The 27867-nt window shown below is 43.1% G+C and overlaps 1 protein-coding gene across 2 annotated transcripts; it reads left to right on the forward strand.

Annotated features, from left to right (window-relative positions):
- Positions 1-233: 233 nt before the first annotated feature.
- klhl20 (kelch-like family member 20) lies at positions 234-27867 on the forward strand. Of its 2 annotated transcripts, none has more exons than XR_014596094.1 (14): positions 234-336; positions 2222-2285; positions 8788-9045; positions 9132-9240; positions 11807-12013; positions 18177-18335; positions 18423-18517; positions 20892-21007; positions 21105-21288; positions 21395-21538; positions 22758-22891; positions 22990-23206; positions 23309-23405; positions 24388-27867. XR_014596094.1 is itself a non-coding variant. In XM_083991273.1 (14 exons), the coding sequence occupies exons 2-14, from the start codon at positions 2263-2265 to the stop codon at positions 24470-24472; spliced, it is 1830 nt and encodes a 609-aa protein (XP_083847399.1). In that variant the 5' UTR covers positions 234-336; positions 2222-2262; the 3' UTR covers positions 24473-27867. The 2 variants fall into 2 exon arrangements, 1 of the variants encoding a protein (XP_083847399.1); XM_083991273.1 differs by having other exon boundaries at positions 22990-23198; positions 23299-23405.

Genomic DNA, 27867 nt, shown 5'->3' on the forward strand with positions numbered 1-27867 from the left:
GATGTGTCTGGGTTTTGGAGAACCTTCAAATGAATGTTTGACTGGTAACCTAAAAAAAATAAATAAATAAAGCGATCACTTCATCCTCAGCTCCCTTTTGATCACAATAATCTGGTACCGCATCGACGTGTCACATTGGTTTGTGGAGAGACATCAATCAATGCAATGACGTAATTCCATGCCCTTATTTTGAAAAGGCTTTCCGGATATGGCGTTCGGCATTTGGCATGCGCATGCTACCGAGGAAGAAAAGCACCAGTGTCTGGCCGACGGCATAAAAGTGTAAACATTAGCTGCCTGGCCGACTTCTATCTGTCGTGAGGATGGAAATATAAGGTAAGAGCCACAGTGGTGGTGTTTATTTTTTAATTATTTTGTCAGACAGTTGTCACTACTTATAATATCAGCACATGCAGTTTCTGAAGCGCTAATGTTAACTTAGTTAATGTTAGCATTACAGTTTGTGATACACAGCCCCTCGTTCCTGACCTGATGCTGTGACCGACTCTCAAGTGGCCACAGATAGCATTGTTATTTTGGCTCAGGCATGGATACTATGCTATATGGTTTTCTATGTTTGAATAAATTCACCTTTAACCTAAATGGTTTGCCTTGTAATCGGAATCGCCCGTGGAGTCCTCACCACGGAGCTAGCGGTAGCACATAGCGTCCTCGGCGTTAGCTAACTTAGCTTGTTGATTGTCATAGGTTTGGCTTCAATAAATGTCACAGAGGTACGGGTTCCGTCTATTTAACTACCACGCTTCTGCTACAGCCACTATAAAGCTAAATAAAAGTCACTGCTTGCCACACTATCGGAAAATGGGATCAGCTAAGCGATTAGCAGAGCGCGTATCCGGACCTGGCTATCTCCTGAAACGGCTAACCACAGACAGTTTGTCCGACCGAGTTACTTGTTAGTCTCGCGAAGAATGTAGGTGGCTAGAGACAAATAAGCCTTAAAGACTGACGCTGTAATAGCGTTATATAGTGTGATATGGCTGATACCGAGGAGGTTTTGACTCACAGCTGATGTTATCAGTAAATGAACACGTTAGCCGCTGCAGTCTGCATGCAACAGTATCCGTTTAGCCTGCCTGGTCTTCGACCAATTAGTCCTGATATGTGATACGGTCCACATAACCTCAGTGTGCAGTTGTCTGACAGCTGTGGGCTTCAGCGTTCAGGACTCAGCAGCTAGTTGAGAACATGCAGTTAACATTGTCTAGTGGAACAGCTATTTAAGGAAACTACGCGATTTTTAATAAAACTAATCCACCGAATCATGTGGAGAAGCTGTAGTGTTTTTTGTTTTTTTTGCGAGTAAAAGTTAACACTTGAGTGTAACTGGGGTGTATACAGTGAACAGTATCTGTACGTGTTGCAGCCCTTGCTATGATTGTGTCTTGGTTGTAGTGGAAATCATTGTGGGTTGTTTTTGGTAGTTTTGTTACAGAAAGGTGCAGCTCTGTGGTACTCTTTTGAGGGTGACACAATTTCTAAACCAACTCCTATATATCAAAGGAGAGAGGAAAGGATACAGGTATCTCAATAAATTAGAATATCATGGGAACATTAACTTATTTCAGTCATTTAATTCAATTTGTGAAACTCGTATTATATAGATTCAATAAACACAGACTGAAATATTTCATGCATTGATTTCTTTTAATTGCCATAATGACGACTTACATTTAATGGAAACCCCAAATTCACTATCTCAAAAAAATAAACTAAAGTGGAAAAACTGCACTATTGTAACCTAATGGTGCCACACTCTGATCAGCTAATGAACTCCAAACACCTGCAAAGGTTTTCTAGTCTGGTTCAGTAGCTCAACTATCATGATCTCCATTATATTCTACTTTCAGATGCACCTGTAAATGTCCCCACAAGTAATTATAGTCCCCAAACAACCACAGATTGCAGAACCAGTTGAAGAACCTGTTTTAACAGTGTCAACAAAATCCATTCATTATAAAGGTTACAGTATATAAAATTTATTTAAAAAGAAATTGTGACAGATCAATCTGTTATCTATAGATCAAATTCAGTAGGTGATAGAACATGGATTATAGGAAAAGTAATTGCTGTGTCTTCACAAGCATAAGAAATCATAACAACCTGAAGTGACCACATGATTTGTGAAAGGCTTTCTCTCTCTGGCAAACACAGCAACAGGTTTCAAAGAGAGTCTGACTTTGTTTTGTCCACTTTGTAGGTTAACCTCAAGGTGTGGGACCAAACATTGTTCTTCAGTGCATGGAAGCAAAGCCAATGCGCAGGTAGGTGTGGTTTGAATGGAGGAATTTGTGATCTGTCGTTCCTCTTCTATGTCAGCCCAACTACAAATATCCATTTTGCTAAGGAGCTGTACCATAACGTCTCTGGCTGTACCCAGTAAGTCATATTGACTGATCTTGTGTGACCTCCCTCCCATGACTCAGCGACAGCCGTCCTGCTGCTTACATCACCACATAAGCTTGTGCAGAAGGCAGTTAAATCCCTGTTCTACAGTAATGCAGGTTTCCCTTGATCCTTTTCTTGAAGACCAGTCTTTTTTTTGGGGGGGGGGGTTCACCTCCCAACCCACAGAAGACCGGGTCAGTCTGACCACAGCTCTGTTGCCTTGCACAGCTTCTACTTGAGGTGTGTGTGTGTGTGTGTGTGTGTGTGTGTGTGTGTGTGTGTGTGTGTGTGACCACTGGCCAGTGTAGTACTACAAATGTTTGCATGGGTGAACAGATAAAGTTGATCAGTTGTTTTTATGTGATAAAAGCATTCTCAGTTAAGAAATATAAACAAGTGTCCTCACGTTGATGGAAACCAGTACATTCATTTCCACAACTCAAAACTAGAAACTCTTTTTTACACTGATTTTTTTTCTTCTTTTTTTGGATGTTGAATTTTTTTTTTTTTGAGATGTTGAATTTTGAAAAACTGAATATTTGAAGACATCAATTTTTTTTTTGAAAAAAATCTGAGGCAATAAAAAACTCAGTGCTAGAAATGTGATGCTTTTTAAAATTCAAAGTCTGATTTTGATGCTGAAAAAAATTCAATATTAGAAATTCCTATTCAAACCCAGATGGCACAGAATCTCTTCCATAAAATGAGCTCTTTTGGAAGTAACTCATTATGTACATACTACTCATATGTAATGTGTATTTTTCACTTTTACTCAGTCATAGTCTGTGAGATATGGTTAGAGGCTTTAGGGACCTGTACAGTATGTAGGACGGAAATCAATTATAGTATTCACCCATATTATGTTTCCATTATTGTTTTTTGAAACGGTGAATCATTGTGTTTCCCTTTAGCCTAGAATGAACAGTTCATATCTACATAGGGATTGTGACATGCCACTGAATTCTACACACAACTCCTTATATGAAAACAAACAAAAGATAGTTGTAGTCCATATCCACTTGTTTCCGAATGTCAAAACGGAAAATTACTTTTCAAATGAATACCTGCTATGCAATGTGAGATTTGAGATTCCATACCTGACTCTAGATTCATCTGTTATACACACAGCCTAAAAGTTGACGTCAAGATGAGCATGACCTTCCCTGCTCGCTGCTAAAATGAGAACTGTTTTAGAAATGCTTGGTCATGCTCTCAGGCCATGCTGGGATGACTCCTCTCACTCGATATTGTTCTCTTTTACTTGTGGCAGTGAACACTCTCCTCTTTCTCCACATCGGCCCACGTGACGGCCTCCTCTGCTCAACTAATGGAGGAGTGAAATGACTGTGAAAGACTTTCTCCCTGGAACTTTTAAAGCCTGTCATGTCATCTCAGTCCACTCCGTTTATTTTTAGAACAACGAACAAGATGCAGTGTTTCCAAACCTGAATTGATACAGAGAAAACAAGGTCACGTCCTCCACGTGTCGATTTAATGTAGGAACAGTTTAGTGTTTGGTGGAAGCCAGTCTTTCACATTAGTCCTCTCCATCACATTACAGGTGTTGTCAGTGGGGTTGAGGTGTGGAGACAGGGCTGGACATCCTCCATCCACACCTGTATTAACATGGAGACTGTCTGATTAGTTAAAAACAATCCTCAGGACCCAGTTGTTCAGAAGGTGTAATCTGGATCAATATTATCTGGATTTTGAAATCCTTTTTTTGCTATCCAGGATCATGTAATCTGTCTTACTTTTATCTGAGTTGTTCAAAGCAAAGTAGGATTTGGATCAGGCTGATCCAGAAATTGAGTGCTCTAAATGTGACTGTGTATCACACTAATGGCTGATAGGTCTGTAAACAACAGGTAGAACAGCAGCATGGAGTCACTCGGAGTGGATTTATTTGAAAATGGGTTGTATGTATGTGTTTCAAATTCAAAATACAAATTAAAATTTTCATTTAATTATCCAGTTGTTGGGGAAAAGTTTATTTTTTCCTGAAATAATCAAAAGTTAATTTTATTTACTTTAATACTAAAATTGTGTGAAATACTACATTTTTATAAATGTTGCTTATTTGATCATAACGACACAACCTGAAGGTTTGATCCAGATTAAAACCAAGATTAGATTACGTGATCCAATTCGATCTCAGAATCTTTTTTTAGTTTCGAGCAACCCATTTTCAAGATTTGATCCGATCCAATCCATTATCCAAAATCTGATTAGATTACTTTTTGAGGAACTGGGCCCTGGTTTTCATCCAAGCTAACCTCACACCTGGCTTGATTCACCACCTCCATAAAGAGTCTCTGCCTCTGCCTTATTCCAGCACTGATGGATGTATCACCATCACTGACCACAGTTTAGCTCAACTTAAAAGCTACAACAAATAAAACATCTCCTTCCTTTCCTCTCTCATTCCTCATAAATGCAGCAGCAATGAAAAACAGGTGAGGATCTTCCCTCTGTCTTCACCTGTTTTTCATTTTCATTGCATTTAGAGGAAACCAAAATGTTTCTGAACCCTGGGCTAATATGTTAACGCTCTACTGCACACATTCCAATGGTGCATGATGAAAATTACACCTTTTTTGGTTCATTTGGGGCAACGTTGTGCGATATTGGTACAGCATCTCAGAGAAAACTAGAAAATTTCCTCTGGGGAAATTTTGAATGGGCCACGGGGCTACTGCCGGTTTTACCATCTCTGTCAACATGGGAATCAAACCCACGATCTTAAGGTCAAGACAGAGCTGATCAGACAGACACATGATCTGTGTCTGTGTGTGTGTGACTGTGTGTGTGTGACTGTGTGTGACTGTGAGCTGCATCCTGTGTCAGTCTGATTTAGCTGTGTTTATAAACATTTAAACGAGCACCAGGTGGATTGTTTATGAAGTTAACGAGCTCTGGCCTGAGGATCACAGAGGTTACCACGGCGATAGGGGCCCCCCAGGCTGAGACAGACAGAAACGTGGAGAAAAAGAGCGATTTTCTGCCTCTGCACTAGTCTCACATTTAGGCTTACTGTGACAAAACGGTAACTCATATCGGAACAAAACACAGATCACTTTGCTCTAAGGACTTCCTGAAAAATTTGGTACGATTTGGTGTAGGGCTGCCCCCAAATAGTCGACCAAGCACTGGTCGACCAAAAAATCATTAGCCGACCAAAATTTCATTGGTCGATTGGTCGCAGGAAAAAAAAAAAAAACATTTGGAGCCGTGTCTTGTCAAAATTAAGCCAACATCAATGACTGAACTGTATAGGAAAGGTTATGGGGCTTTTATTTTGAAGGGCCGGATACATGAAGTCGTGACGTGACACTTTTTTTTTTTTTTTTTTTACACGGCACGGCAGTCTCTCTTCTTTTTACAGTCTATGCTCTCACCGCTGTCACCATTAGCGGGTGCTGTCTGAGCCCCGGTCCCGTCCCACAGGCTCACCGGCGGTCAGTCTCAGTGTCACGGAGCGGATCCATGATAGTCCCCGCTGCAGTCAGAGACCCGCACCCATAGACACATGTCTATGCCCGCACCGCTCCACGCCGCGGACCCCCACCCCGCACCCCCGTCACACAGCCTGAGCTCAGTAACTTTTTACCCTCCTCATCTACTGTGTTTATTGGTGATAAACGGGCATTCTGCCGGTAATAACGGTGAAACCCGACCGGCTTGTTGTTGAATCTCAGACCCAACACGGCCGGAGTCACGAGCATTAATTAATTCATTCTCAACCTGACCGCGGGCAAAAAAAAAAAAAAAAAAAATTTCCCCCTCAAGGTGGGGGGTCGATTAGTCGACTAATCGCCATAAGTGACGACTACTGGTCGACCAACAAAATCTTTGGTCGGGGGCAGCCCTAATTTGGTGTTTCTACAGTAAATATTTTGGAGACGCTGGCAGTTTTAAAACATCGGTCCGTTCTGCTTCTCTCAGAAAATATTTGTATTGGAGTCAATGAGGAGCAGAGACAGACGTGGCCGCACTCAGAGGCTGATTCTGTAAATTCTGTAAGTCTCTCTGATATTTTGAGCACATGATATGAGAGATAACAAGTTTGTCTTACAAATTCTGAAAAAATTATGTGTAAATTGTGGCCGGGCCGAGTGTGGAAAGAGAAAAAATCTGGAGTTTTTCTGGCATCTCTCCCACTCTAACCGATGATGTCACGCACTCTGACACGAACATTCCGTGCAATACACACCCATTATAATCTCATAACTTCTCCAAAAATGATCATGGTCATTGAACAGGGATTGATCAAAAACTATATGACCTATCAAAACGTGGAGTAATACACCAATACACAAGACTTGTGTCTACTGTTTAAAGTTTAAATGAAGTCTCTAGGTGAAAGTATGCCTGAGCAGTAGACGTTTGTTAAACTCCAATGATTGGTCTTTTTCGCTCTTTTTTTTTCGCCCGTCCCATTGACTTCAATGCAAAATTTTGAGCAGTTTTTCGCGTAGTGAGGCGACTTCGAGTTGCAGGACTAGTAGCGAATCGAAAATCGTCCGGAAGAGGAAGGAGAATAATAATAAGAAAAAATCCGGGCACTGGTCCCTGCAGCTATTTCATAGCTGTTGGGACCAGTGCCCGGTGCGATTGCCCGTGGCCCTAATAATCCATTTACAGATCATTAGACAATGGTTAGAAAGCAGTACAACATATTTTCTGTAAAAAGAGAAAACCTGTAACATTTTGTAACCCATGGCGCACTGTATTATAATATCGTGTTGGTCCCTTTTGCTGCCAAACACACAACAAACTGTGATGTACAGTGTGTTTCTGTCAGAATTATTCTTATTCAGTGTTATTCACTGAATTCACCAACTCTTTTGTGTCAAACTTGAGTACATCTACAGGTAAAAGCCAGTGAATTAGAATATTTTGAAAAACTTGATTTATTTCAGTAATTGCATTCAAAAGGTGTAACTTGTACATTATATTTATTCATTGCACACAGACTGATGCATTCAAATGTTTATTTCATTTAATTTTGATGATTTGAAGTGGCAACAAATGAAAATCCAAAATTCCGTGTGTCACAAAATTAGAATATTACTTAAGGCTAATACAAAAAAGGGATTTTTAGAAATGTTGGCCAACTGAAAAGTATGAAAATGAAAAATATGAGCATGTACAATACTCAATACTTGGTTGGAGCTCCTTTTGCCTCAATTACTGCGTTAATGCAGCGTGGCATGGAGTCGATGAGTTTCTGGCACTGCTCAGGTGTTATGAGAGCCCAGGTTGCTCTGATAGTGGCCTTCAACTCTTCTGCGTTTTTGGGTCTGGCATTCTGCATCTTCCTTTTCACAATATCCCACAGATTTTCTATGGGGCTAAGGTCAGGGGAGTTGGCTGGCCAATTTAGAACAGAAATACCATGGTCCGTAAACCAGGCACGGGTAGATTTTGCGCTGTGTGCAGGCGCCAAGTCCTGTTGGAACTTGAAATCTCCATCTCCATAGAGCAGGTCAGCAGCAGGAAGCATGAAGTGCTCTAAAACTTGCTGGTATACGGCTGCGTTGACCCTGGATCTCAGGAAAGTGTAAAGTGTAAAGTAAAGTGTAAAGTTTCCACCATCAGTGATGGTTTGGGGTGCCATGTCATCTGCTGGTGTCGGTCCACTCTGTTTCCTGAGATCCAGGGTCAACGCAGCCGTATACCAGCAAGTTTTAGAGCACTTCATGCTTCCTGCTGCTGACCTGCTCTATGGAGATGGAGATTTCAAGTTCCAACAGGACTTGGCGCCTGCACACAGCGCAAAATCTACCCGTGCCTGGTTTACGGACCATGGTATTTCTGTTCTAAATTGGCCAGCCAACTCCCCTGACCTTAGCCCCATAGAAAATCTGTGGGGTATTGTGAAAAGAAAGATGCAGAATGCCAGACCCAAAAACGCAGAAGAGTTGAAGGCCACTATCAGAGCAACCTGGGCTCTCATAACACCTGAGCAGTGCCAGAAACTCATCGACTCCATGCCACGCCGCATTAACGCAGTAATTGAGGCAAAAGGAGCTCCAACCAAGTATTGAGTATTGTACATGCTCATATTTTTCATTTTCATACTTTTCAGTTGGCCAACATTTCTAAAAATCCCTTTTGTGTATTAGCCTTAAGTAATATTCTAATTTTGTGACACACGGAATTTTGGATTTTCATTTGTTGCCACTTCAAATCATCAAAATTAAATGAAATAAACATTTGAATGCATCAGTCTGTGTGCAATGAATAAATATAATGTACAAGTTACACCTTTTGAATGCAATTACTGAAATAAATCAAGTTTTTCAAAATATTCTAATTCACTGGCTTTTACCTGTATATATCGGCCCTCTTAATTATTGCTTGTCTAATCCTCAGGGCCACCAGCGCACGCCAAGACGCCACTGGAATGGACATCACCAGCCGCTGTACTCTGGGGGACCCCAACAAACTCCCTGAAGGGGTCCCCCAGCCCGCGCGCATGCCCTACGTCTCGGACAAACACCCGCGGCAGACGCTGGAGGTGATCAACCTGCTGAGGAAACACCGGGAGCTGTGCGACGTGGTGCTGGTGGTGGGGGCCAAGAAGATCTATGCTCATCGCGTGATCCTGTCGGCCTGCAGCCCCTACTTCAGGTAACCTATAGGAGCGCTGAATTGATTTGTTAAAGATGGATGTATGTGGAAATGACTCCAGCCAACCCAGCGTGCTGTCCTCTCAGGGCCATGTTCACCGGTGAGCTGGCAGAAAGCAGGCAGACGGAGGTGGTGATCCGCGACATCGACGAGAGAGCCATGGAGCTACTCATCGACTTTGCCTACACCTCACAGGTAACGAGAGAGCAATGGAGCACTGCTTATCCATACTGGCGTCAGTGTCGAGGTATTAATTTGAATGCATAACCGTAAGCAGGTGTTTGCCTAAGATAGCTAAAACCACGGCTCCTGCAGGACTCACTGAACTAAATGTAATCCATTTCAGTGGTTCAGAATGGGGAGCTTTTTAAATCTGCTCTAATTTAGAGAAAAAGAGTTGAAAAGTTTAAATATATGTAACTAACCATACAGCCCAGAGCAACAGAAGTAAACAAGCTTCCGTATATTGTTGTAGTTCGTTTAACTGACTGAGGCTGTCTTTACACTGCACGGTTCAAGTGGCCCAATTCCAATTTTTTCCTCTCAAGTGGCTCAGATCGGATCTGTAACATGAACTTTGTAAGTGACGTGTCGGATATAAACTCTGAACACCAGACTCACCTTTGTTTAAAAATATTATTATATTATTACGTGACAATTTCCTGAAATCACTAGTTTATTTCCAGCGGGTTGTTTCATGCAAGCACAGCAGGTGTAAATGCAGATTATCAGATCTGGGTCACTTCTGATAGAACATGTAAATAGACCGTCAAAAAAATCGGATATAGGCAACAAATCGGAATTGGGCATCAAGGCCTGCAGTGTAAAGACAGCCTAAATGTCTGTTAACTTTTTAAACGACACCATCCCACACATGGTGTTTTAATCTGTACTAGACTCAGTCCTCACACAACCTGGACGAAGTCTACATAGTCTCCCCCCCCCCCCCCCCATGCCAATAAAGGCGAAGCTAAACAACTTCTACTCCCATCATGGTTTTACACTTTCAGGAGTTACCTCTTATGACTGAAGGTTTGAAGAATAATAACCTTAAAGGAGACATATTCAGCCCCCTTTCTACAAATTAAATAGCTCCCAGGTGTCTTAAAGAGATATCTGTGACATGCAAGGATTGAACATCACAGCACTTTATCATACTCTCAAAACGAATCCTAGTTACATCACTGGAAGACAACCGAGGGAACAGCTCGTACAACCACTTGGATTTCAACCTAGGGAGCCTGAAAATTTGTCAATTCTCACATTTTGGGGGCCGGAAGGCAAGACAAACTTCAAAAAGTGACATTTCCCAGGGTTTCCTCTACATGTAATTGATCGTGGCGCACCGCCACGGCAAAATAAAAGCCGCCACACCTTCAGAATGATTTTTTTTAATTTTTTTTTATTAATGTTAAAACAATGTAAAGCAGGGTTTCCACAACCAGTTACCATTTCCTACTTTGCACCCCTTTCCACTTCACAGTTACAACTTTCGACTAATGCTTTTCAATCACAGCTGAGTTCTTTATTTCCTCCTCATTAAAAACGAAACTTATCAACAAGCACATCCAGTGTAATTAATTAACGACTCTGTGGCGGCCGGGGGACAAGTGCTTCGCCCCTCAGCTGTGTGAGTGTGTTCATCTCTCGCGCTCTGTTTCGATTAATAAACACAAATAGGCTACAAACGTACACACATTGGCCTTACATGTTTGTCATTCCCGGTGTTTTATTTTAAAAATTGAGCGGATTCTCTCATGTTTCTTCGTGTGACTTCCTGCCAAGATTGACGCGATGGCTCGCGGCTCGTGCACAAAATAGACCAAACGGCGAAACGATCGCTGCAGGGTGCGAGGCGGCCGTGGAGGATTGGACGCCGAAATGAAAATGCCCCCGCTTCTCGGCGCTTCCGCGTCCGGTGTAGCGCTACGGTGTGAACCCCCCCCCTCCTGGTCGGACGATCCGGTCTCGCTGCCACTCTTTCAAAAAATCCTGGAGGAAACGCACACTGTTTCCATAACATGTCCCCTTTAAAGCAGGGCTCCAGACTGCCCCTAAATGGGAGCTTTTTGCCCCTAAAATTTGAGACGCTGCAATTACATTTTTCATCTACCTGCACATGTGCAACCGGTAAATTTTTAACACTGGTAAAGCATTGAAGGGGTGACTCAAAGAATCTGGAATCTGTCATTACAGGTGTTAGTCCAATGTGTGTGAGGATCATGAATGAAAAGAAAATGTGAATATTTGCTTTGATTTACATCAGTTTCTGGTGTGCACCCATAAAATTTAAAGTAAGGGAATGTCACTGTGCTTCTTGTAAATAAAGTTAGCCTGGAGCCTTAAAGTACATTATGCTCAGGCTTGGGTGTCTGTTGACGGATTAATATGTTGAGATCACTGACGGTGCACTCCTCCAATTCAATACTACAGATCATACAAACTATCATTTTTTCCTGATGCAGCTTAATTCTAAAACTACTTCCACATCCATATATTATATCATCATCATCATCATCATCCACGGTGCCGACCAAGAATTTTACAGATCAGTCAAAAACGGGGTAATTCAAGAGCTTCAGTTCAAACGAGGACCGAACAAGATACATGTGTTACTGTGTGTGTGTGGAGACGGTGAGAAGCTGCTTCCATGTCTAAAGTGAGAGTCAGTCCGCATATAATAAAGTGTCGCCCTTTTATTTGAAGTGTTGTCTTTTTCTAAACTGTGTGGATCCTGTGCCCCCCCACCCCCTGCTCCCAGGTGACGGTGGAGGAGGGGAACGTTCAGACGCTGCTCCCTGCAGCCTGCCTCCTCCAGCTGGCTGAGATCCAGGAGGCCTGCTGTGAGTTTCTCAAACGGCAGCTGGATCCCTCCAACTGTCTGGGCATCAGGGCCTTCGCAGACACACACTCCTGCCGAGAGCTGCTCCGCATCGCTGACAAGTTCACCCAGCACAACTTTCAGGAGGTGAGAGCAACGTAAATGAGAGCAGCTGATTTCTAAAAACAAATCACATGCTACAGAAGTTACACTGGTATTGTCTCTTATTATACAATATTTAACATCTCTCATGCCTCCAGTCAAAAACATTGTTTACAAATAATATGGTTTCTGTGCATGTGAACAGCTTGTGGGATCAAGCATGTGTCGGTGCGTACTGCAGCGTGTTTATACTGTGTCATCAGAGGATCAGTTGACCCTTTTTCCAGGCCTCAGGATGTGTGCACACAGTAACTAATGCGGTTGTTGGTGTGATTCTGTGTTTGACAGTAAAGTCATACCGGGCTTTGTAAACATGGAAGAAGTCCAGACAGTCTATTGACTCATGATTATAAACATCACTTGGAGGCATGTGACTTTGGAAGCTTGTGCGTACACAGTACAGAGCAGGGCCACGGTACAGCGTGCTGCTGTTCACAATAAATGTAAAGAGAACTGTGTTAAAAAAAGAAGCAATGGTGCACTCTTCTTTGTCTCAGTAGGACTTTTGAGTTTTTTTTTGAACATTGGTCAGTTGGTCAGGTGTTGGAGTCTCCCTATTGGTTGCTGCTCTTTCTCAAAATTAACAGTTTCTTATTTCCACCTAGATTACACTTTTCAGATGTAACCACTAAGCATTTTATTAACAAACCATATCTCTTTTCCATTTAAAGGGATAGTTCAACATTTTGGCAAATTGGCCCATTGCCATAATCCCTATAGTTTTAGGAGTAGGTTTGGTACCTTTAATTGTCGGTGCAAGCTATTTTTAGAATGGCGGAGCAGAGCCGCAAGCTGCTCAGTGTTACTCCGTCTTGTAACGTCCCATTATTATCTTATAGCGTGGTGAATGTGCAGGTCACAACTTTTTGTGACCTGCACCAGAGCGTTTTGGAGTTGTTGGATTGTGTATTTGATGAGTTTGATGAGGGAAACCAAGAAATCCCATTAGCCTCCGTAGTGTAGCTCTGAGCAGCTCGCAGCTCTGCTCCGCTGCTCTAAAAATAGCTTGCACTGACAATTAAAGGTAACGAACCGGTAACACTTTATTTTAAGGGGTCCTTGTTCCTGTGTATCTACCTAATTAATTACAGTGTAATTACCTATGTAACCGTATGTAATAACATGTACTTACATTGTAAATACATAGTGTATTTTCGTGTACTTACAGGTCCTTGTTACACTTGTAATAAGAAATGCCAAAGTGGCCTCTCTCTTTGCACAAGCATTTCTTATTACAAGTGTAACAAGGACCTGTAAGTACACGAAAATACACTATGTATTTACAATGTAAGTACATGTTATTACAGACGGTTACATAGGTAATTACACTGTAATTAATTAGGTAGATACACAGGAACAAGGACCCCTTAAAATAAAGTGTTACCAACGAACCTACTCCTAAGACTGGGTCAATTTGCCAAAATGTTGAACTATCCCTTTAAGACAGTCTCCAGTATTAACATTAAAATCTCAAGCAGCATTTGGACCCAGCTGCTACACAACACTGTCTCTGAGATGCAAAGAATAGCCAAAGGTCCTACAAAAAATATTGTGGAAGAGACTTCTGGTTAAAGGGACAACGAGGAGTTTCTATTCGGTTATAAAAAAGTCTCACGTTAATGTGGATGAATCTCCGCTACCCACACTTGTTAATGGGCCCATTTTCGATAAATATATCGTTCTGTCTCTATCGTTATTTTGTTATTATTAGTGGCGGCGGAGATGCTGGTCGAGCCGACCAGCGTTTTTTACTTTCGGTTTCGCAACGAGTCATGAGAATAACGCAGCTGAATCGCCGTTTATGGTCGGAACTATGACGGTATGTGAACCTCTTTGAACCTCTGACTTTAATTCTTGATGAATGAAAACACGAGTCCGTCTTGCGCCGGTCAAAATAATTTTACGGTGCGCGCGGAGGCTCATAAATGTAGTGTGAAAACGCTTCGCTTTTCCAAAACTCCTCGTTGTCCCTTTAACATGTAGTCTTAATGAGTGGTGTTTCAGTCAGTATGTCTGACTTGTTCCATTGTCTGACAAAATGAGAGCAGCTTTGTTGGGAATTCAACTGTTATGAAAATACTGTGCATGTTAGTATAGACAGTAAGCGAGAAGCAAAGAGATAAAGGGCCAAAAGCAGCAGGCTATAGACAGGAGGCAAATACAATGCAATGATGTCATGTATATGCTTATTAGCATATTATGTCATGTTATCTAGCTACTTTCCACTAAAATAGGTTGTTTTCAGTTTTCACCGGCTTTTGCACATTGGTTGTAAATGATTCAGCAGAAATATGAACGGCCAGAAAAATGTCAGTTTGGAGCTGTGAAGAGGAAACGCACATGAAGAATTGACTTAAGGCAGGGTTGTTTTAGTTGAGTCATATGGTGATTACTCTGTATATAATTAAGTCATTTAATCGTGTTTGAAGATAAGTGAAGGTGTTGGTTGATAAAGCTCAGATTAAGGCCCTGTTTATACGTACCCGGTTATTTTAAAAAACGGAGACATTAACCATCGTTTGCACCCTCCGTTTACACGCAAACGGAGAAAACGCCCCTGAAAACGATGCTTTTTAAGAACTCCGGCCAGAGTGGAGATTTTGGAAAACTCAGTTTTCACGTTTGCATGTAAATGGAGAAAAACGGAGATTTGGGTAGCCGACGTCAGACCCTGACGTCTAACCGTAACCATATTACATACCGTAACTTAATAAAATAAATAAATAATAATAATGATAAAATTTAATGCAGACTGATGTGTTCATTGTAAAACATTTTTTTATTGATGCAACATTAAATGGGGTGATTTCTGTACAGAGTCCCGAGGCTGAGCTGCTCTTCTGTCCAGTAACAGTTAACACACATGGAGCTTCACTTGTCATTCAAACAAACTGCTACTGCCACAATTGTTAGATTTCATCAATGAGACCAACATTTATCTCCTAAAAATAATTTAACCAGCCGGTGGTAAACCTCTAAAAACCTGCGGGTAAGTTAATTAGCCATCGTTTTGATCCCAGGAGGACGACAGAGGCTGGCCGACCGAGCAGCATTGCAGAGCGGACACTGTCTCTGTGATGTCCCGGTCGTTGCTCCACAGGTGGAGCTTCACTTCTCCGAAAAAAAAAGCTTCACCTTTCCAAAAAACATTGGAGTAAACTTCTAAACAGCCGTCATCTGGATAAACTGGCCGTATATTTGGCATCTAAACAGTTACTTTCTCGCATGAAAAAATATTAAAACTTTACACTCAAGGAGGGCAAGTGACGTTGTTGTTGTTGTTGTTGCTGTTGCTGTTGCTATCAGGGGCCCGTTGTTCGAAACCTAGATAAGGGATTAAGCCGGGATATGTTGGTTATCCTGGCTGAATTTAGCCTCAAGTCGGTTGTTCAAAAGCTGGATACCTTTATCCTGGTCAAGTTACTATGGTGATTTATTCTCTGCAGCTAGCCTGCTCCAGACCAGGCTAACAGCCAGGCTTAGTTGATTCTGTTGTCTTTATCTGTGAAGTCAGCAGTCACTCTGATCAGAAATCAATGTGTTTCATACAGTTATTCCATCTTCTTATGTACATATTGGCCTAATTTCTAAACAAACAAAATACATTTACAATAATTAAAAAACATGAAACATTTACAATATTTATTATGCTATTTTTCTTTTCTTTTTTTCATAATTAGGCCTATTCATGTGCTTCTCACACTGAATCTTTGCATCTGCCAGCGCTGCCTGCTTCTTCAGATGCAGGGCTACAGATGTCTGATGGTTTGTGAAATCTGTAAAACACATTAGCACAGAATTGTGCACACTGTTCTTCAGTCAATACTCACTATTATATTATCTGTGACCCATCTATGATATTTTCTATGACCACTGGTACTACATGGCTTCTCATAAAAAGCAATGGAGCAAAAATAGCAATAGATTTATTTTTATTTTTATAAAATATGTTACAAAATGCATTGGGCTAAATATTGGTTGAGGGAAGAAAACAAGAATAAAATTGTGTGAGCAGGCACCTTCCAAATAATTTATACAACTCATTCAAACATTGTTATCGGCAATTTGTTGAAGCACCAGACTGCATCATGATCTTATATTTAATTAATTTTCACCTGTTGCACTTTTGGCCACTTGTAGCTATTTGTGCTGTATGAACTTTACTTTAGATGATAAGAGATTTGTGCAATGTATCAACTTCCACTGTTCATCATTAAGGCATTAAAGCAACTGTTAATTTGTGAAAGGAAAGTTGTGATTATAGTTTTGGATTAGGCTACTTCCACATTCAATCAGTCCACAGTTGTCCGCTCTCTCTGAGCTTTACAACAGCGGTGGTGCTTTTTTTTTTTTTTTTAAGAGGTGTGTCCCCTTGCGTCGAGATCCACTGTTGATTGGAGGAAAGTAGCGACACCTGTCCTCTCATCGGTGAATCTGTGATCAGTTTCTGTGGTCTACTGACGAGAGAATTAGTTACACCTGGCTTGACAAAGCTGCGCCTTCTCAGCCTGGCTCGGCGTTCCAACAACCAATTAAGCCAGGATGGACTTAGGAGACTTTGTCCAACCTGGCTTTTCCACTTATCCTGGATATCTTTATTCTACTTTCGAACAACGGGTCCCTGGTTGCTATGCGGGATCATGTGCGGGATTCTGATTGGCTGACGTGGGCCTGAGCTTCTCGCTACACTGCCACCTACACGGGTTAGTGTAAACAAAACGTTTTCTGAAAACGGACTTGTGTGCACGCAGTGTTTTTTATAAACGGAGAGGGGGAAATGTCCGTTTAATTAAAATAGCCGGGCACGTGTAAACGCAGTCTCATTATCAGTGTATGTGAACACAGGCCTGGTCCATCCACACAGCTGTCTCCACTTAACACTGATTAGACTCCTGTGTGGACACACAGCTGTGACTGATTGCCCCTCCCTCACCACCTTGGTTCATATGTGGAGCCTGTTACAGTTTCATACCGAGTCATGTCTGAGTCGCTTTAGTCGATAAAGTTTGTTGACTAGCCATCAGACTACACTGGAGACGATGCACAGTGTTGAGAAGGTGTCACAGGTAGTAACAACATTAACAATGGCTGTGCTACTTTAAATCAATCCATTAAAACACGGCTCAATATCATGGCTCTGTGACAAATGTCAGTAATCGCACCTGTGATTTTATTTATATGAACAGCTTTAAGAGAGGAGAGCTTCTGTTGTGTTTACATAGAGGCTAGATAACAGAAGCTTACCACAGCAGCAACATGTTGTGCAGTAAAGTATGATGGTTGAAAAGTGCTCTGAGCCCCAGGGAAAACACTGCATCTAGCAGAGAATACAGGATGAGATATTGGTATCTAGACTTGGCAGAGGCAGCAGATTGGGATGAGATTTGATGGAAAATGCAACATTTTATTCTTCAAAGGTAAAACTAAATATAAGACTCATTGAAAGTGAGTGTTTTTTCCCTTTGTGGTGAAGAAAAGTACCATAAACAAACTATTCTGATATTATGTGGATGGAGCATAAATCATTTAAGCAATTTCTGATGTTCAGGCGCTGTGCTTCAACACATTCAGTTTGACTTTCTATATTATGGTGCCAAGTCTGAGCTTTGATCTGATTTCATTTAATTTCAGCAGTAAAGAAAGAACTCAAACTTTTCTGTGTTCAGAGTTGAGCGGTTAAAAAGTATTTGGTCAGATACATGTTCAAAAACACACACAGTCAAAACCTTCATAATTAACATTAAAAATAGGAACCTTCATAGTCGGTGACTGACTGAACCACAGACATCAACAGAGGTTTTGTAGCTTCTTCATTCACTGTAAACTAACTTTTTTCCCCATTCTTTCCCATGTTATTTTTTTTATTATTATTTGAAAAATGTCTTCATAACCCAGAATTCCCTGCAAATGTGCTCTTCTTGAGACTAGACTATCAGCCCAGTTCATTCAGACTGTTCATTAAGCTAAAATCTGTCTTTATGAAAGCATCCCCTAAAATCTGTCTTTATGAAAGCATCCCCTAAATCCAGTCAGCTGAAGGTCTGTTCTGTTCAGTCGTCCTGGGCTCAGTGCAGTGATGATGTTTAATGTTTGTGTGGGGGCTGTTGACTGTCTGACCTGATCCCCTCTGTGCTCTGCTGTGTGGCAGGTGATGGAGAGCGAGGAGTTCATGCTGCTGCCGGCGAACCAGCTCATCGACATCATCTCCAGTGACGAGCTGAACGTGCGGAGCGAGGAGCAGGTCTTCAACGCCGTGATGGCCTGGGTCAAATACAGCATCCAGGAGCGCAGACCACAGCTACCGCAGGTTTGTTCTCCCAACACAACCGTGAGCGTTACTGCAGCCAGTGTGGTGGGGGAGCTGCTGTAGCTGAAGTGTGCCTCTGTCCCACAGGTCCTGCAGCATGTCCGTCTGCCGCTGCTCAGCCCCAAGTTCCTGGTAGGCACCGTGGGCTCAGACCCTCTCATCAAGAGTGACGAGGAGTGCAGGTGGGTGCTGTCAGTGGAGTTGTTGGGCATTTTCAGCAGGAAACTGTTGTTTGTGCAGATTAAGTTAGTTAGTTTGGCTCCCTTAGGAGAAATTTGTTTTAGACACAAGAGAATGTCACATAGAGCACATCACAAAACACACACAAAGGAAAACAAAAAATAAAGCATAGATTTGGGGTGTACCAGGGTCACATTTTGTTACACACAGTCATATGACGAATACGTCGGAGTCCTCATTCCAATCCAGGTGGCGGTAACTGTGCGTTCACACCAAAAGCTTCCAAAGCGTCAAAAACGCTTGAAGGTGGGCTTCAGATAAGACAGCTTCCAAAACGGCAAATATTTTCAGCCGCTTTGGTCGCTCATCATGTGACTGACGTCAAAGTTCGATCGTGCTGGTCATTGGGGAGCCGAAATACAAAAAAAAGGCAACTCTATTCTGACTGGTTGCTGCCGAACCGCGTCATAGCTAATTACCCTAAAGTTAACCAGGGCTCAACTTCTCGTCTGGTGATGCTTTGGAAGCGCTGTGACGCCAGTTGGCGCTTTGGACGCTTTGGACGCTCAGTGCCGCCGGGCTCTTATTGAAAATGAATTGACTTCCGGCGTTTTGACGCTTTGGAAGCTTTTGGTGTGAACGCACAGTAATGAGCCTCAAAGCTGCCAGCAACTGTCATAACAGACGAAGAAGAGAAGTGATGAGAGTGTGAAGTTAGAGGAGCCGCCTGCTTCATTAATATCACCCGTGTGTCTTCTCGGTGAAAAAGACAAGTTATGTGCTTAAGCAGCCTCTTGACATGAACACAGACATCAGAAACATCACCAAAGCAACTGGCATCTGGCCTAAACTAACTGTGTAAACCAACATTGATGTTAATTTCTTGTTAGTTAGTTCTTGTTAATAGTTGCCAATTTTTTTGTCAATTCAAGTTTTTTCTTCTAGTATTATTATTAACACTCCTAATGCACTTGTTTTATTTTTTATTCTATTTTTTTTTTACTTTTATAACAGATGTTTTTTAGTTTTACATTCAATTAGTGTCTGTTGTACCGAACCCGTACCAAACCGTGACTTGTGTGTCCTCTAGCATAGATTCATATCAGCACAAACATCTACCGTAAAATTCGGTGTATAAGTCGCACTGTCTTTCCTTTTTTTTCATCTAAAAAGTTGGGTGCGGCTTATACACCGGTGCGACCAATAGACCAAGGTAAATGTCAACCCTGTTTAAAACTGGTATTAACATGCGTTCTCAGTGATCAGACTGCAGTCAGATAGAGCTGGACCACTTGAAAGTAAGGCAACCAGGGTGCATTGAGGACGGATTGTGATCCGATGGGCCAAACCACCTCCCGGAGGTGGTCGGGGTCCACATGTGTGTGAACACAGGTGTAAGCGGTAATGCGTCGTGACTCGTGTATCCGCATACGACTACGCGGGCAGAACGGCGTTTCCGATGACGGTAATTAACGAGACTCATTTGGGCCCGCCATAGTCTCCGACATAAAATAATATTATTATGGGTTTTTTTTTTTTAAACCACCGTCTCTCATCTCTGTCAGTCAGCCCCTCCTCCTGCTGGACTCTCTCTCTCTCGAGCAGGCGCTCGCAGGCACACACACACGTGCGCATGGAAAACTAATAAACGCTATGCACTATATCGCGCTAAATGTACAGTGTTTAATTACCCCGCAATCTCTTTTCTTTTTAAATATAAAATAACAAGAAAGAGCTACACCGCAGCACAGAAACATGTGGAACCTGTATAATGTTTTTATTACCAAATAGCAATAGAAAACTTTGTTTTCCCAGTTTGAGGTCCTCAAAAATAGACTGCGGCTTATATACCAGTGCGACTTATATTCCGAATTTTACGGTAATAAAAAAAACAACAGTCCATCTCATAACCCTGCACCAACGCACACACTCTCTTCATTTGCACTATTGCACACACTCTTCCTATTGCACATACACCCATACAGCATCTCATTAATTATATTGCACTGATTATTTTATTGTATTTCTGAAGATTCAGGAATCTTCTGACTTCCTAAATACAAATCATTGACTTACTAAGTCAGGAACTTCCTGTCATATCTCTCAGCATCTGAAATCAATAAGCAACAGCAGCACACACTAATACAATCGGCTGATCTGAGGGAGTGTGTTTTTGTATCCATGTAGCTATGGCAGGACAAATCAAATATCGAAATAAATTGGTTTAAATTTAATACTACAAATAATTAGTTACCAATTTAATAGGAAAGCAGATCAAATATTGTCTTACAGACAACGAGGTCACATCAGCCTTGTTTTACATGTTGACACAGTAACCATATAACAACCCGTATGGTTGTTTGTCTGTTTTATCAGAGACCTGGTGGACGAGGCCAAGAACTACCTGCTGCTGCCACAGGAGCGGCCGCTGATGCAGGGTCCCAGGACCCGGCCCAGGAAACCCATCCGCTGCGGCGAGGTGCTTTTTGCAGGTCGGTATCTTCACGCGCTAAAGACGAAACTACAAATATAGACTTTATTGTTTCACTGTTTACCGTAAAGTGTGCGTCACGTTTCCTTGTGCTACAGTCGGCGGCTGGTGCAGCGGCGACGCCATCTCCAGCGTGGAGCGCTACGACCCTCAGACCAATGAGTGGCGGATGGTGGCGTCGATGAGCAAACGGCGGTGCGGCGTGGGCGTCAGCGTCCTGGACGACCTGCTGTACGCAGTGGGAGGTCACGACGGTTCATCGTATCTAAACTCTGTGGAGAGGTGAGGCGTTACCAGTGGATACAGTTATTTTATTTTCCCACCCTCATTTTCTTCCCGTTTCTAAAAGTCAAACCATTCTTCTCTCTGTTGTGTTCCTCCGGTCCAGATACGACCCCAAGACCAACCAGTGGAGCAGCGACGTGGCTCCTACGAGCACCTGTCGTACCAGTGTGGGCGTGGCCGTCCTGGGTGGTTACCTGTACGCCGTCGGGGGACAGGACGGAGTCTCCTGTCTCAACATTGTAGAAAGGTATCAGTCACAACTCCCAACTGCTGCCTCAGCTCAGCTTGAACTCTTTCATCAATTTCAGTGTTGAAGCATGAGACGGAGAACATCCAGCTGTCAGTTCCTGACCTCAAGGTCAAACACTCTGGGTTTCTCCATTTGTCGATCACGGCTCGTTGTTTAATTTCTTTAGATCGCAGCATGATGTGTTGCTGTTTGAGATCTTTTAGCCTGCTTCACTTTGTCAGACAGGTTCTGTTGAAGTGATTTCTTGATTCAACAGATCTAGCAGTGATCGGGCCGGGGTGTGGACAGTGAAATTGAACTCGGCTATCCAAAAATAATTGGTTTATCACAGTTAGTTCAGGATTTACAAGGGGGGCACTTACCTTACGGAGCGTGTGCGTGTGTGTGGATTGGGGGGGGGGGGGTCGCGTCGCTGTTCCGGAAATGTCTCAGCGGGCGGAGCTCACGTTTTTCCAGACTGGCCCAGGGGGAGTATAAGGAAGTACCGGGAGGTGGAGTCACTTGAGTTCAGCGCATCCTGACGTCAAGTCTGCCAGCACTTCCAATTCGCCCGTTTGGAGACACGATCTCAAAAAAGTGTAGAAATCAATTAAGGGAGTGAACAGACTTTTTTCACCTCCAGGCGTCATAGAAAGGCCACGGGAACACATAGGACCACTACAAAACCTGTAGAAAGTGGATTTTGCATAATATGGGCCCTTTAAACATTTAAAGGGTTATTGCCGTTTTTTACAATCTGGACCTTATTTCTAGCATAAAATATGTAAGGGATAATGCCCGACGAGGTGTCCATTATCAGAAATTAATGGACGACGCGGAGGCGTGAACCGTCCGACGCGAGGCGGGTCAGAAAAAAGTTTGTTTCTCTGGAACTAACTAACTTAGTACTCCTCCACACAGGCAGGCTGCAGGTGCGTGGCGCAGTGGTTAGACCGCAGGCGGCCCCGATTCAAATCCTGCATGTCATTCCCCCTCTCTCTGCCTCCCCCTTTCCTGTCTATCTCTACAATGTGCTATCAAATAAAGGCAAAAAAAGACTAAAATGAGACTAAAACTAAAACTTTCCACAGACTAAATTTTACCTGAAACTAAACTAAAAGACTAAAATGTGATGACTTTAACTAAATCCAGTCTTTGGTGAGTGACTAAGACTAAAATTAAATGAAAAATTCTTGTCAAAATGAACACTGGTGGACGTCATCCCTTTGTCCTTCAGATACGATCCTAAGGAGAACAAGTGGACCCGTGTGGCCTCCATGAGCACCAGGAGGCTGGGCGTAGCTGTGGCGGTGCTGGGGGGGTTCCTGTACGCCGTGGGAGGGTCGGACGGCACGTCACCGTTAAATACAGGTATTGTACATTTAAATATAATAGTAAACTTTATTTTGATGTAATATCTCATTCCTGTGGTGGTGACTGTGGTCTCCCTGTGTCTCCCTCTCCCTCAGTGGAGCGATACAACCCTCAGGAGAACCGCTGGCACACCGTCTCTCCCATGGGCACCAGGAGGAAGCACCTGGGCTGCGCCGTCTACCAGGACATGATTTACTCTGTGGGAGGGAGGGACGACACCACGGAGCTGAGCAGCGCCGAGCGATACAACCCCCGGACCAACCAGTGGTCTCCAGTGGTTGCCATGACGTCCAGACGGAGCGGGGTGAGTGTGTTGTGGTGACTTCATCTCCATAAGCTCTGTGGTCTAGATGAAGTCTATACTGTTACAGTTGGTTGACGCTGTTGGTGTGACTGCTCTCCAGGTGGGTTTAGCTGTGGTCAACGGTCAGCTGATGGCTGTAGGAGGCTTTGATGGGACGACGTATCTCAAAACTATAGAAGTCTACGACCCTGATGCCAACACATGGAGGTAAGAGGAACTTGAGTCTACAAGATGTGTTTACATGACATAACTGACACTGCCGTAAATTCTCTGATAGAAACCCGGGTTTTTTCTTTTGCTTCAACTGCCGAACTGGCCCAGATTATATTTGAGACAGGCGTCTATATGGGACAGGCTTTTATTTAAAGGGATAGTTCAACATTTTGGCAAATTGGCCCATTGCCATAATCCCTATAGTCTTAGCAGTAGGTTCGTTACCTTTAATTGTCGGTGCAAGCTATTTTTAGAACCGCAGAGCAGAGCCGCTAACTGCGAGCTGCCCAGAGCTACGCTACGGAGGCTAATGGGATTTCTTGGTTTCCCTCATCAAACTCATCAAATACACAATCCAACAACTCCAAAACGCTCTGGTGGACAAGTTGTGACCTGCACGTTCACCACGCAATGAGATAATAACGGAACGTTACGAGACGGAGTTGTTTTAGAGGTAAATTCATGCAAAACCGCTGATGCACGTTCCTGTCAAGGGGCCGCTTTTCGACAAGCAGTCTCTGTCTTTACCTCGAAAACAATTTTGTCTAGTAACGTTCCGTTATTATCTCATAGCGTGGTGAATGTGCAGGTCACAACTTGTCCACCAGAGCGTTTTGGAGTTGTTGGATTGTGTATTTGATGAGTTTGATGAGGGAAACCAAGAAATCCCATTAGCCTCTGTAGCGTAGCTCTGAGCAGCTTGCAGCTCTGCTCCACCGTTCTAAAAATAGCTTGCACCAACAATTAAAGGTAACGAACCTGCTAAGACTATAGGGAATATGGCAATGGGCCAATTTGCCAAATGTTGAACAATCCCTTTAATTTTGAACAAATCTAATGCTCAGCAAAGATGGGAAATGTATAATATAATCAAAGCTGTCAGCTGTGTTAGTCTGTACAGACCAATCAGAGGACAGAACAGAAACCAGTCACAGTCTCTCCTCCTCTTCTGTTCTGACTGTTCCCTCTCTTCCAGGTTGTACGGAGGGATGAACTACCGGCGGCTAGGCGGAGGGGTGGGTGTCATCAAAATGACTCATTGTGAATCCCACATATGGTAACACCAGCCCCCCCACCCGCCCACTCCCACCCCATCCACCCACTCATCCACTCACCTCTCATCACGTTGCTATGGTATGCCTCTTTTCACCAACTCTCGTGCCTCCAGAAAGAAACGCTGTCCTGTCGTGTGAGGATGAGGAGAAAAAAAAACAAATGTGAGGGGGAAAGATGAGACTGACAAACAAACTTTTGAACTCTAGTCCATCCCACACACACACACACACACACACAGCCCCCACTCTGAGCTCTGGTCGTCTTGGATCGCAGAAGTCGGCCAGGAACCAGGAAGCTTCCAGCTGGGACGGGGATGGTCGTCCTCCTGTGACCTGGTCCTCCTGCAGCTCCTCGCTCTGAGACGTCTGAATGAAATGGAACTAAACTCCATCAATTTGCAGTTGAGGGGGAAAAACGAAGGCTTTTTCACTCTCTCCGACCGTCAGAGCCTCCGTCACCCTCCCTCGTCTTCCCATGCCCCCAAATCCTAACCGGTTCCAACCGCCCCGAACGAGCTCAGACCCAGAGAGCAGACGGACCGCCTATTATCCACCAGAGACACAACAACATTGCATACCGACCCGCTCTCATTCTCTCTCTACTTGGCTTTAGGCTCAGACAGCGCTCCGTCTCCGGGCCTCGTGTAGCATCAAGCAGTTAGAAAACCCTCAGTTGTTCTTGTTTTTTTTGGGGGGGGGGTTTAATCATTCGGTCAGTCGTCAGCTCTTTGTACCGAGTGGGACTGCTGCGTCTCCAGGAGGCTGCTGTAGCTGTGTGCTGCTTCAATGCTCAATAATGTCAGTTCAGACGGTCAGAGTGTATTTGAAGGACTTCACCATGTAGCCTGTTGATCACTATGAGCTTCAGTGGAAACATCCGAGACACACAAATCCTCCAAACACGCCTCGGCCCTGAATGCTGAACACTGATGAAGCAGGTGTTCAGTGTTTAACACTCCAAGCCTCCAGCTGCACCACACTGTCCGTTTTGTTTCTTAAACCCCGACGATGAACAATTTTTCAAAAGCGTCTCCTGATGTTGCACTCAGCTGTGAGCCCTGCCATCTCCACACCAGCCAATCACTGAGGAGAGAGGTTGTGCTGGTCGCATTGTGTGTTTTTTGGAAAGTTGCACAAACCAGCCTCTGAATTCTGCCATTGGAAATGGGGGGATGGAGACGATGTTGGAGCACCTGACACAACACAACACAACAACAGTGGGAACTTGAAAAGGATATTTGATTTTTGTATTTTTTGTTGTCAACAAATCCCATGATACCAACAAAACCAACAAGATGTTTATGTCAGTACAACTTCCTGTCTTTAACCCGTAAATGGGGTCACTAATACACACCTTGTTCTATTTTTTTTTTCTTTTCGAATGCTCAACAATCTCCTGCAGCAGTCGGATGCTGAACTTTTCTAGTGACAGAACTCAGACAGGAGGTGATGGTCTCAGCTGCAGATTCATCTACATTGGTGTGTGTGTTGCTGGTCATGGAGGAATGTGTAAATTGTTGTGTTTTTTAAGAGTGAATGTAAATGAAGCTCTGTAGGAATCACACAAGACTTGAGTGTCAGTTTTTTGGTTTTGGACTTTTCATGGAATTTGTTGACAGGAAAGAACAAAAAACACACGAATGACCAGATGGACTGTTGGTAATCATTTAACAACAGATATATGAGACTGTGTACATGTACTGTACACAGAGTTTACCTGTTACCTTCCAATAGTAGGAGATTGTTAGTTTATTCCTAGGAGTTGTCAGATGTGTCAGTTGATAAATCCTAATAGAAACTGTTGGACCTGTAATTCAGTTCTGATTTGAAATGTAAACATTTCAGTTTTCCCATCAGGCTCCTTGTCTCTCAGCGCTGCCTGCAACAAGCTCAAAGAAGAAGAACCAGTGGCCCAGTGCAGCCAATCAGAATGATCCCAGTCGGTCTTAAAGGTTTAACCGTATTAACACAACTCTAAACTGTAAACGATGAATTAAGCAACAGCTGCTTCTGTGTGATATTGTTTAGTTCACACAGCCACTGGGTTTATGTTCTGCCTTCAGTCTCATATGCAGCACATAGCGGCAGCTCCACCTGCTGGAGGACGGCTGTAGCGCAGCGCTGAGTCTTGGTGCGTTTCTCTTAGTTGTTCCCTGGTCGTGTGACTGAGTTTGAGTGGACGGCGGATCGGTCGGGGGTTGATCTCATAATTTATTGCACTGTGATTGGAAATGTATTTTAGATTTTATCTTTTTATTTCTGAATTGTATTTTATATGGGTGTCCGACTTTCCAGATATAGAAGGGGAGGGAGGGAGGGGATACGTCTCATGTGACATGCGCGGCATCACACTGCAGAAGTGGATTTCTTTCATACATTGCAACACTACACGTTCTAACTCACACAGTCATCACAGTCGTGCACTTTAATAACCATGGACAGGCCGTCGTTATGCATTCAGCCAGAGAACAGGACCTAACCTTCAGTAACATGGTAAATCTAGATCTAGCTGGGTTTAGTTCATGGCTTGTGGGGGTGGGGGGAGTAGGGGGTCAAGTCACAGGATCACCGCTCGGCTGACGATGTCTTATGCCGTATGCAAATTGTTCATGTTGAAAATGTAACTGCTTTGGGGTTTATTTTTCTGTTGCATATGTTGTTGATCACTTGACACGTAGAATCTGAACATTTCATGTGGTTTTTTTGTAGTTTTTTTCCAATTCAAACAACACGTTACATGCAGTTTTGTCATAAATGTCCATCAAATAGAGGAAATATAATCACCCTTTGTTGAACAAAAAAAATATGCAGTCTTTCCAACTGTGTATGCTTCTTCTTGGAAAAAAATAATCCAAAGTGTATATGTTGCTATTTTTTTCACTGCCACAGATAAACGAGGAAATTGCACTCGGTTTTGAAAATCGTGTGATGCACGTTATTGTTTTGGTCTCAGGCAGCGGAACTCTATTTTTACACAGTGTCATCTGGGTTAAGAAAACACCTTTATGACTGCGTTTTCCAGAGGACACAGTATCCTTGCTCTCATTTTGCCTTTTGCTATTTTTCCACACAACATGTTCAACTCAAGTCTTAATTTTCCTCCACCTCTGGTGATGCGGTATTGATCAGCTGCCTTAGACCAAAGCAGTAGTGACTGTGTTTGGCTCAAACTGAGTGAACTTCCTCCCTCTAATCACGTTGAGCTGCTAACGATGCATTTGTGACTGTGATGGAACAGAAATCAACCGACTTCAGTCAGTAGCCTAGATTTAAATCTGTCCTTCTGAGTAGCCTCTGTGCAGTCTGTCCAACACGTGACCCCCAACATGGTTGGTGATCTCTGGTGTTTGTTTCCGTGAATCAAGCAGCCATCTCTCAGCTGTGATCACTGCAGCAGCTCT

Source organism: Trachurus trachurus (assembly GCF_905171665.1).
Source record: "Trachurus trachurus genome assembly, chromosome: 17".
Classification (NCBI taxonomy): Eukaryota; Metazoa; Chordata; class Actinopteri; order Carangiformes; family Carangidae; genus Trachurus; species Trachurus trachurus.